Source organism: Acipenser ruthenus, chromosome 8 (assembly GCF_902713425.1).
Source record: "Acipenser ruthenus chromosome 8, fAciRut3.2 maternal haplotype, whole genome shotgun sequence".
NCBI classification, from domain to species: domain Eukaryota; kingdom Metazoa; phylum Chordata; class Actinopteri; order Acipenseriformes; family Acipenseridae; genus Acipenser; species Acipenser ruthenus.
The window spans coordinates 6,028,681-6,039,577 of NC_081196.1; the positions used below are offsets into that span (position 1 = coordinate 6,028,681).

Genomic DNA, 10,897 nt, shown 5'->3' on the forward strand with positions numbered 1-10,897 from the left:
AATGAAAATAAAATAATAATACAATTCAGATTTGAAATACATAGCAATAAGTACAGCTCTAACACAAATGAGTGTACTCCAAAGTCAATTAAACTCAAGGCAAGTCTTAATTTCTGATAATTGATGAAGAAGAACCTGATTAACTGTGAATGTTTTAGGCAGTTTTCACCAAATTGTTCAGATTAAGACTGTTTTGAAGTTGTGGCTTAAATGCATTACACTGAGGTCATTGCTGGAAACTGCCTTTCACAACCAGTTGCTTTAAACGTTTCCAGAAAGTTGCCACATGTTTCATTGCCTTAAGGATTTTGGTTCTGTGTTAAAATGTAGTTTTAATGTGCACTTGTGAAACAATACACTAAGGCAACCAACCAGTTTTCAAAGGTTTTATTCTGATAAGCTTTGAAAGTAGTTTTATATATAATGACAGTATTATTATTTTCAGACAATAAGCTAGAGATTTAATTTGTTTTAAACATATCAGTTATGCATCATTACCAACACACTGTCATCAGTCAACACTTATACATGTAGAAATAGCCGTCCTTCAAACTATCAAATGAAACTATCAAGTGCTGTTATCATTGTATGCAGACGAAGCCAAGTGAAGAACTATTTGAAATATGGATTGTAGGCTCTGCGGATCTTCATGGACACAGACTTGATAGTGACAGCCATTCCATTCTGTGTCCAGGTGTCCCACTGAATGTGAGAGTTTATGGAGCTGTCGGGTTCCAGGAGACCCCCGTTGAGATTGGCCATGCCACACTGATTAAACCACCAGCCCGTTTTATTGTTCTTAGTGCTGCAGCTCTCCACAGCAGACCCATTAATGGTGCAGAATGGACTGCAGCCGTCATTGTCAATATCGAAAGTACTGAAGGGCATAGAGTTCTGGTTGTCCTCTTGCCGGTACCCTCGAAATGCATCTCCTATCAAAAACAGAGTGATAGAATTGAGCATACAGTATATAACAATGTGAATACAACTAAATAACTTCTTAGTCTATCTGCCTCCTTCGTGGAAGTTTTGTTTATTATTTGTATGACTGAGTGTTTGATAGATGACATGTATCTGTATAATAATTGCATCCATACTGCATGTACATATTATGGTAAAAGCTTGATCAGCTGATGGGACTGGAGTGATTTTTAATATAAATATAAATATCATAATGCTAAAGTTGCTGATTCTGGAGTGTTATTAGAGATTTTGGTGTCCAAGATCTGTGCTGCAGTTAAAACAGTTTGCCTCATGGTGGCACTGTGATAATAAAGGAGGGGAATCTGTCTCAGAAGTCACAGTTACAATATTTGTAAGCTATGCAGAAAAAAAAAGAAAATCTCTCTCTCTTTATATAACTTTATATATATATATAACTTTATATATATATATATATATATATATATATATATATATATATATATATATATATATATATATAAAGTTAATTGAAGTGAAAATATTTTAAAAGAGAATACATAGAATAGCTGTCATTTTTGCATTTTGTACTTCCAACAAGAAGTACTGGTAAATACTGGTGTGGTCCGTAGATTTGCAGGAATTACAAAGAGGAATGACACGTCATACAGCAGTGTCCTTCTCACCTGCACTGCCAGCATAGCGACCCAAGTGGATCTTGAAGAACCTGCTATCATTTTCCATCCAGAAGTTGTCATAGGAGGCATAAGCAGACGTGTCATCACAGGACTCCAGTGCCACCTGGAGGCGGAAGTTAGTATTCTTCTGGTTGACAATATGGAAAATCTTTCTAAGACCCAGCCAATGTTCACCTAAAACAAACAGAATACACTACAGTTGAATACTAATTACTGCCCCTACCAAAGTATCTTCAACGGCAATACATTGCTACCAGCTACTGTCCATTGGTATGAGCCATTTCATGTTGTGACAAACCAATAGTAACATGATGGTACTATGAACCACTATGTAGGGTAACCCATTGCTGTACCACATCATGATGATTGTGCAACATTATGTCTTCATAATCCTGCTAGGGCTTATTTATGGTTTATGGTAAATACAGTACACATTATAATTATATCTATAACTTTTCAGTGAAGGAACACACAGCACCAACTAAAGCGAAGCTTTCCTTTTAAACAGACAAGTCATTTTTGAAAGAATGCTTTCAATATTTTATGCTAAAGAATGTCCTAACCAGGTTTCACCATATACTTTGTTATGATTTACCAGAAAGATCCCCAAATCCATCCATATACTCTGACCAGGCTCTGTTGAAATCAATGTTCCCATCGATTCGTCTTTGTATTACAGTCCATCCTCCACCCATATAATCCATTTCACAAAACACCTATAAAAAATAAATAAATAAATAAATAAATATTTTCTTCAATAATAAAACTACTGGAATACAGTGCAATATGCTGTAGGATACTTTGCCACAGCCCCACAAAGTTCTCTAAAAATAAATGTTCTTTACCACGTTTCTTTTTGTTCTTATAATGTGTTTGTTTATGTATTCATATTTAAATAGGATACTGTACAATAAGTACAGGAAATTACATCATATGAGCAACCAATAATGACACTGCAGCACTTAGTGCCCAGTTCAATTAACTTTTGGCTGGGAAAATGCATTTAGGAAAATATAAATGTATGCAATCAACCAAGCAAATGTGGAGACCTATTATTATTATTATTATTATTATTATTATTATTATTTTCGATTAACACATCACCAGCGATGAATTCAGAGTCGTCTGACTTGTTCTTTCCTCAAACTCTTTTCTCGGCCAATGTTAACTGAATAGGACCCTTCGTTTTCCTTTGAGGTCACCCTCTGTGTATTTGTATGTACTTGGGTACTGTTTTACTGACACAGCAAAGTTTGGTAGATTTTAATTTATTTTTCCCCCAAACATCAATACCAGTATGTTAAACTGTTTGGGATAAGCTTTTGGAATACAAAGAATCGAAATGCTTATGTTAACAAATCATCTTCTTATGTTATGCTAATCCCTGTAACCCAGAAAGCCACTCCTTCCCTTTTTTGATTCAATAAAAGTGTCTTCTTTTGTGAGGGATCAGGCAAGGGTCTTATACAAAAATATATATATGGGATGCTGCAGACCTTAAAAATAAGCACTGCCATGACATATACTATGCATTAATACTGGACCAAATAACAGTGATATAAAAATATAACAATCCACATAGCAATCTTAAAACAGGGGAAAACTGTTCCCATATATTTCTATATTACCTCGAATGGATAATCAGTTCCATCAGGTTGGATGATGTAAATTCCGCTTGGAGTTTTAGAATCAAAGTCGAAACTGTCTCTGATGTCACTGCAGTCCTGCCCTGAAAGACAAGTATACATTGCCAGAAGTCAGCTGAGCTGAAATAAGACTGGGTTTGTTCTATGGTGATATGCAGTGTAACTGCTTTGTAGCGAATGTCTACAATGGAGTTATGAGTGGCTGTAACTCCCACAATTGTACACATACTGTATGCAAGTCTTCCCAATAAAGGCTCATTGTTTGTGTGCACCCTCTGGTGGTTTTGTGCCCAGTTACCTGCCAGCTGATATGTAATACATCCATCCCATATCCGACTGCGATGAGACCAGAGTAAGGGCGGATATGTAAAAAGGCAGATAAATGACTCCTGTTTTAAATACAATTACTATATTCACACAATTATTGTTTTGAGATTCAGCTTTTATTACGGAGCTCCCCTAAATCCATTGTTTAGAAAGATATGGGATATTAATACTTGTGACAGAGTAGACGGCTGCTGCGTGGATGCGCGGATTCGCTGCTGAGTGACAGGCCGGAGATTGAGATGGTGGTTGAAGTTTATACGCCCGCAAGCGTACAGGATTTATTTACATATCAACATAATGAACAGCTCACATGACGCTACCAGCAATGGTTGCGCACAGAGCACATACAACACAGTGTACGAAAACTTTGGTATGACCTACAATATACGAACTAATCTTCTCTGTTAAAAAATAAACTAGTGTTGCTGAAGAGATGTGTGACGGATTACTGTATTTCATTTAAAAGTGTAGTGCAGGTAGATAACTGGACCCTGCTACAATACGGCATATCTGAGATGAAGCCAACTATAGCTGGTTTAACACAATTAAAAAAAACACTCAATGTTAATTTGAGTGCTCATAAGCAGCTTCTTTTGTGGTTTGCAGCATGTCCAGCCTGTTTTTGCATGTTCGTTCGTTCATTTATAGGATGCACAGGTTTAACCAAACAGTAAATAAAGAACAGCAAGTATTGAACTGGACAGCCCTGGATGAGCTCTGACATGGGTGTGTTCGTACCGTGAGACTGCACAGGTTTATGGGGGAAAGGCTCAACATTGTTTCTCCAAGCTTCTGCATTCAGCAGCTGGACTTTGTTCATCAGTTCTCTTACCTAGGAAAGACAGGACGACACATTATCATACGCGTGGAAACTGACAGAATTTTGTCTGACTTCATGAGAGTCATGAACACATGGGGTAAGATCATTTCCAAAAATAGGTTTCCATTCCTTGTGGTAGATAAATAAATTAATCCAAAGTAATGACCTTCATAAAAATGCGTCTGAGAAACATATCTACATACTGCATTTCATGAAAAACACTTCAGTCACCTACACAACACTCTTCTTCAACTCCCTTTGCCATGACAACTCACGACTCAAGTGATGAGCTTACTCAGTGCCATATTTATCCCCACTCTTAGAGCAGCGATGTACTGGTGCATGGATACTGAATTTACAATGAGCAATTCAGCAGGGTCCCCACAGTAAAGCTGAGCTGGTAAAAGAGATGTCAAACTTCTGTCTGATGCTGCATAATAATGGAAATTAAACATTAATACTATATGTTTTAATGTGTTTTTTTTTATCTTGAATCGTTAAGCCATTAAAACAAACACTGGTTATTGAGAATTAGTATATATAACAAGTGTGAAGTAATTCTACTGCATACAGTACCACGGTATACACTGGAGGTATCAGACAGAGAGGATTCAAGATGGAAAACAGGTTTTAAAAAGTAACTTAACTGGCTTGAAAGAAACTCCAGGGATTGCTGATGATCTTCCATCATGCCCCTGATCAATTTCCTTGTACTTCTTGTGTAGGAAACAAGAGAGTGCTGAAGGTTTCCTTTAATAAAATGGGAAACGGATTTACTAAGCAGCCCTGCTGCTATGAGGTTGAACTGTATAGCGTGCATGAACTCCCTGATGTATGAACTCCCTGACACAGCTAATGGGCTTGCAGTTGAACTAACTTACTACGAGGTTCACAGTTTTACTTTGGGGTCTTTGGCCCCCACAACCCCATGCTAAAATCTCCTCTAAATAATTATCAACAACTGTGTTATATGGGCTTAGCTCTATATCTGTCCATATACAGAACATCATTCTACAGGCTGTGAAGCTTCAAACTTGCTAGTCAGCCAAGTTAATATTTGATCATGTATTTCTTTTGTTTATTTGAAGTTATTTATACTGGATAGATGCATCACCTAATTCACAGGGATTTTCATCCCTCATATGAGGAGTTGACCTGAAGGGGAAAGGAAGTGGGACTAAGCCAGAGTTTTATTGACATGTACTGTTGCTAGACCCCTGGGGTATTAATAAAGTGCCATGGCGGCTGTATTTACAACACATTAGACAGGACCATGGGTCTAATATCTCATTGAAAGCAGTATCCCTAACACCTTGCTTGGGTGCTGGGTGAGCTCTGGCTTAGAAGGAAGAGCGCCTGTATAAGGAGGGGGTTCCCCAAGCAATTCATGACAAAGGTCCTCGACCTTGCTTAGCTTTTGATATCAGACTGTAAGGTGGTTTGGACTGGAGGCAGATCCTTGTACTGTCATGGCTGCTCCCCCTGTTTATTTGGAAAATGATACATACGACACATGTAGTGCTTCTCTTCCTTTATGAGTTTTGCTGACAGCTCACAGGGGATGTGGCAGTGCTCATTCTTGTTTCCGCTGGGAGGAGACGCCTGCTTGGCCCTGCTGGAGTTCGGCATCGTGATGTTTGCTTCTTGTTCAGTGATATCCGCTGCGGAGTTGTTTTGCCCAGTATCCTTGTAGAAGACAGGACATTACATAGCAGTGTTGCAAGCTAGTTTAGTGATTAATCGTTCCTGAACTTCTACTGTTTCTACACATCCCAAGGGTTATTACTATTGTTAAATAGATTGTATCCCTTTTTTTTCACCCCATGGAAATTTGAATGTTGCCTCACTGCTGCAACCCACTTATTGAACAGAGGGTTGTGGGCCGCTGTCAAGCCAATCATCTCTTTTAACCCATTAAACCCAATCAAAGGATGTTACCAAGCTAATGAACCCTGGAGGCAAGGGCACAGCCTGGGGGGTCTCTGTCTGGAGGTCTGCTCGAGAGCCTGGGTCACGTGACCTAACACAAGACGAGTTTCCCTCCCCCAACCCGCTGGAGCGCAAAGGCCAATACAGCACTCCCTGCGGACCCCCAGCCAGGAAGGACAACTCGACTAGGGTTTCAGCCAGTGAGCTCCCAATGGTGTGACTCTCCTGGGCTCCAGTGGTGGTACCTTTACTGGATGAGCACTTTATAATAATACAATACAATACCATTTGATTTTATATAGTGCATTTCATGCAGAGCATCCCAGGGAATAAAATAAAAACTCCAAAAAGCCACTGGCCAATCAACCCAGCTCAAAAATAAGCTGATTCAAACAAATGTTTTTAGATGACTTCTAGGAATTACCAAAGTTTCAGCAGTCGCTGATCTCAGGGTGTGACTAGGAGCATAAGGTGCCAACATTTCCTGTAAATATCAAGGCCCAAAACCATGAAGGGCCTTATAAGTAGTAAAAAGAATTTTAAAATCAATACTAAATTTAACAGGAAGCCAGTGCAGTGATTATGAGCTATAGTTTACTTTCTGTACAGGTCTGATGGAAAAAGCCGCCTCATTAAAAACAGAGAAGTGCCAACCAAGGTAAAAGCAGGATGTAGCGTTTGTGTTGTCACACAGCTGGTATGAATTTCTTTTCCACATGGTCACACAATTGTTCAAGACAAGGCTTAACTAACAGTAACTCTCATCACACGGTTTTCTGTTTCTAATTATTCTGCCATTGACTAAGCTGACACCCATGTTTTGTGCCAGGGGCAGGTTTGAAATACCATTCCTGTGGAACTTCCAGGCCACAGACATCAAGGATACTGTGACTTTCCCCCCATTTTAGGACAAATCTACAAAATTTGCAGCATAAGTTTAAGGTAGGTTTTAATAGAATATTATGCAGGCAATAAAAATGTGCATTATAAATATCATATGGGAGATACTTGAAATTGAAGAAAGGAACTATGAAAAAGACCTAGGAGTTTATGTTGACTCAGAAATGTCTTCATCTAGACAATGTGGGGAAGCTATAAAAAAAGGCCAACAAGATGCTCGGATATATTGTGAGAAGTGTTGAATTTAAATCAAGGGAAGTAATGTTAAAACTTTACAATGCATTAGTAAGACCTCACCTAGAATATTGTGTTCAGTTCTGGTCACCTCATTACAAAAAGGATATTGCTGCTCTAGAAAGAGTGCAAAGAAGAGCAACCAGAATTATCCCGGGTTTAAAAGGCATGTCGTATGCAGACAGGCTAAAAGAACTGAATCTATTCAGTCTTGAACAAAGAAGACTACGCGGCGATCTGATTCAAACATTCAAAATCCTAAAAGGTATAGACAATGTCGACCCAGGGGACTTCCTTGACCTGAAAAAAGAAACAAGGACCAGGGGTCACAAATGGAGATTAGATAAAGGGGCATTCAGAACAGAAAATAGGAGGCACTTTTTTACACAGAGAATTGTGAGGGTCTGGAACCAACTCCCCAGTAATGTTGTTGAAGCTGACACCCTGGGATCCTTCAAGAAACTGCTTGATGAGATTCTGGGATCAATAAGCTACTAACAACCAAACGAGCAAGATGGGCTGAATGGCCTCCTTTGTAAACTTTCTTATGTTCTTATTATGCCCCCTCCCCCCTTCCCTAATTCCCATTCATTTATTGTGGCGTTAAAATGTTGTAATTATATTGCTTCAAAAATATCAAATGGAGAGGCAAATATAAAATGTTTGAATCCCCTAATATATTACCGTAGTATAGTCCCATATGAAAAACAAATGTTGTCACATCATTGGTATGTGTTGTATTGTACTGTACATAAATATTGTACTTAAATGTTTTTTGCAGAGCTAATAAGTCTGTGTGGTTCCTTACATTGCGTAATTCATTATTAGAATTGAAATTGTGTTTTCTAGCAGTCTTGGTGTACATGCCAATCCCAAAACCTGGACATTTTCCTCTTAGCCAATACAAACATAATATTTATGACTTATTTTCTTTTGCCTTAAATACAAATCTGCACATCATTAAACCTGCAGTAATAAGCCAAAAAAAATAAAATAAATAAAAACATATTTTCACTGTGCCTAAGGATTTCAATAATTCAGACGGAGATTAACCTAAAACAGCCTTTCTTTTTACTTCTATTGATATTAATAACTGGGATACAAGCAGTTATTTTTTACTTCTGTTAATATGAATAACTGAGAAAACCAAGCAAAATGTCCAGCTGATCATAACTAAAGAAAAGGAGTTTGAATGTTTTGCTTTTGTTATTCCTGTTCTTTAAGTTATTTTGCTTATTCTCTCAAGGCTGAAAGACTTTAGATAAGCACAGTTTCCCGGGTTGTTTCTTCAGAGATTTCTTTTTGACGGCAGTGGTTGCTTAGCGTCACAATTAGCACATACACACCAAGAATAATCTCGGAATCCCTCCTGTGCTGAACATGCAGGACCACGTAATAGACAGGAATAAACTTCCTTTCATGAGGCACTGCTCTCTCTTTTATCGGTGCACTGTGCACATCATCAGGGATTAAGCATCAAGCCAATCAAAATGGCTGCTTAATTGACTAAACCTTGTCTTTTGGCTTAATTGTCTATTCACCAACATAAACAGGAATGGTAAAACAGAAAAATACCACTTTTCACAAGAGAGTGTTTTAGTTATTCATTATTTCCAAATAAAGCCTTACGTTTTACAACAGATGCCTGGTGTTTTGTATATATATATATATATATATATATATATATATATATATATATATATATATATATATATATATATATATATATTTGTATTATTATTATTATTATTATTATTATTATTATTTTAAATCTCTATTTGTTTTACAATACATATATCGATTTGATGAATGACAGGACAACCAAAGTTCTCAGCTGGGGCTTTGCCACACTCTTGCCCACCCACTGGTCTCCCAAGAGACAGGGTCAACTGTACAATTATACAGTGGTGCCGACAGAGATAGACAGTTCTGGGCAGAGCTCTCTCTAATAGCTAGTCACATTTCAAGAACTGTTTGAAAGAACTAACAACGTCAACTGTACGCTGGTTGGATCTAACTGCGTATTTGTATCTGTTGAAAAGTCCCCCAAATGCGTGATGAAGTGCAGTTAAAATCCTAAAATAGTCAACTTCAAGCTATTTCCTGTCTTGCTTCTTATTGAACTCATACGTGGAGAAGCAATAGTGGGCCCTTAAAATCCCTCTTCAACAGTGTGCTAATTAGGGTTTTACTTGAATCATTTTCTTTTGCAGACTTAAAATTATAAACCGAAAAGGTGAAAAAATTGACAGTTTTAGCCTCAAATTCTGTAAAAATAAAATAAAAAAATAGAAAACAGGCTGCTGCCTGCAGGACCTTGCAGTTTTCTATAATATCCGTCAGACATGCCTGCTGCTAATACCAATGTGGTGACTCACATAATAGATATATTAAACGCTTCACCGTACTAAAAATCCTATACAGGCTTCTAAGCATATATGGTCTATAATATTGGAAGTTTAAAATTAAGGTTATGTAACTTGTTATGCCAACAGAACAGCACAAATAAAATAACTGGATAAATAAATGACACTATAATTCTATGCACTATAACAGCCATTACTCAGCTCCATATAGGTGAACAATAATGTAAAAGTATATGCATACAAAAAAAAAAAACCTACCACAGCATTAAGTGAAGGTGTCCGGCTATCACCAAGGACAGACATCCCCAAAGCAGAAAAGAAGACGGCTTGAATTATCAGGAAGAATTCACAAAACTGTATCATTTTCCTTTAGCGAGAAGTTCACTTGACTGCAGCCTTATCTAGCGAGAGAAAGTTAGTGAATATCTGCTTGTTGAACTAATGCAGCTCTGCTGGCATCTGTACAACAGCAACAGTCCAAAACAGCAATGAGCTAATGTAATGTCAGGATATAATAAAAACAGTCAGCTCGAGCGAGTGTTCAAAGCTGTATCAAAAATCCATTACTAAATGTTGTTTGACAGAAAAACTCCTGAAACGAAAACGTTTTGCTGAAGTTTTAAAAACGGTTGCTTGTTCAGAAATTAGAAACACATGCCAGGATTGATATGGCTGAGTAACTGGCTTATAGTATCACTAAGATGTAACAGAATTCAGATTCATGCATAGTACCTACATGATATATTATTAAATATACTGTACCCTTCAGACAGATCCTGTGACCCCCCTACTGTATCTCTCTTAAAGAAAGTCTTGTTTAGTCTTTCACATTTCTCGACACCGTTAAGGTGCAGCTGTTCTCACTATGCGCTTCATATAAATGCCTTGTAAACCTTTTTTCTTTAAAATTGTAAAGCCCAAACCAGTCTAGTCATATGCCTGCAGTAAGTTTTCTGGTACATCTGTAAAGTATTAAATACCGCTAAGTTGCCAGAAATCTATTTAAATTGACACATACAAACAATTCTTTAAGCAAATATTTCTAAGGCCGGGGCT

General features: G+C 37.6%; 1 protein-coding gene across 2 annotated transcripts; it reads right to left on the bottom strand.

Moving 5' to 3' along the window:
• Positions 1–34: 34 nt before the first annotated feature.
• On the bottom strand, positions 35–10,752 carry LOC117405551 (angiopoietin-related protein 5). Of its 2 annotated transcripts, XM_034008705.3 has the most exons (9): positions 10,604–10,752; positions 10,100–10,242; positions 5,921–6,098; positions 5,059–5,162; positions 4,331–4,424; positions 3,248–3,348; positions 2,215–2,335; positions 1,608–1,793; positions 35–932 (listed from the first exon to the last, which is right to left on the bottom strand). In XM_034008705.3, exons 2-9 carry the CDS (start codon positions 10,202–10,204, stop codon positions 613–615), a joined length of 1,209 nt encoding a protein of 402 aa, XP_033864596.3. In that variant the 5' UTR covers positions 10,205–10,242; positions 10,604–10,752; the 3' UTR covers positions 35–612. The 2 variants fall into 2 exon arrangements, with proteins under 2 accessions (XP_033864596.3, XP_058884253.1); XM_059028270.1 differs by lacking the exon at positions 10,604–10,752 and having other exon boundaries at positions 10,100–10,558.
• Between the last annotated feature and the right edge of the window lie 145 nt (positions 10,753–10,897).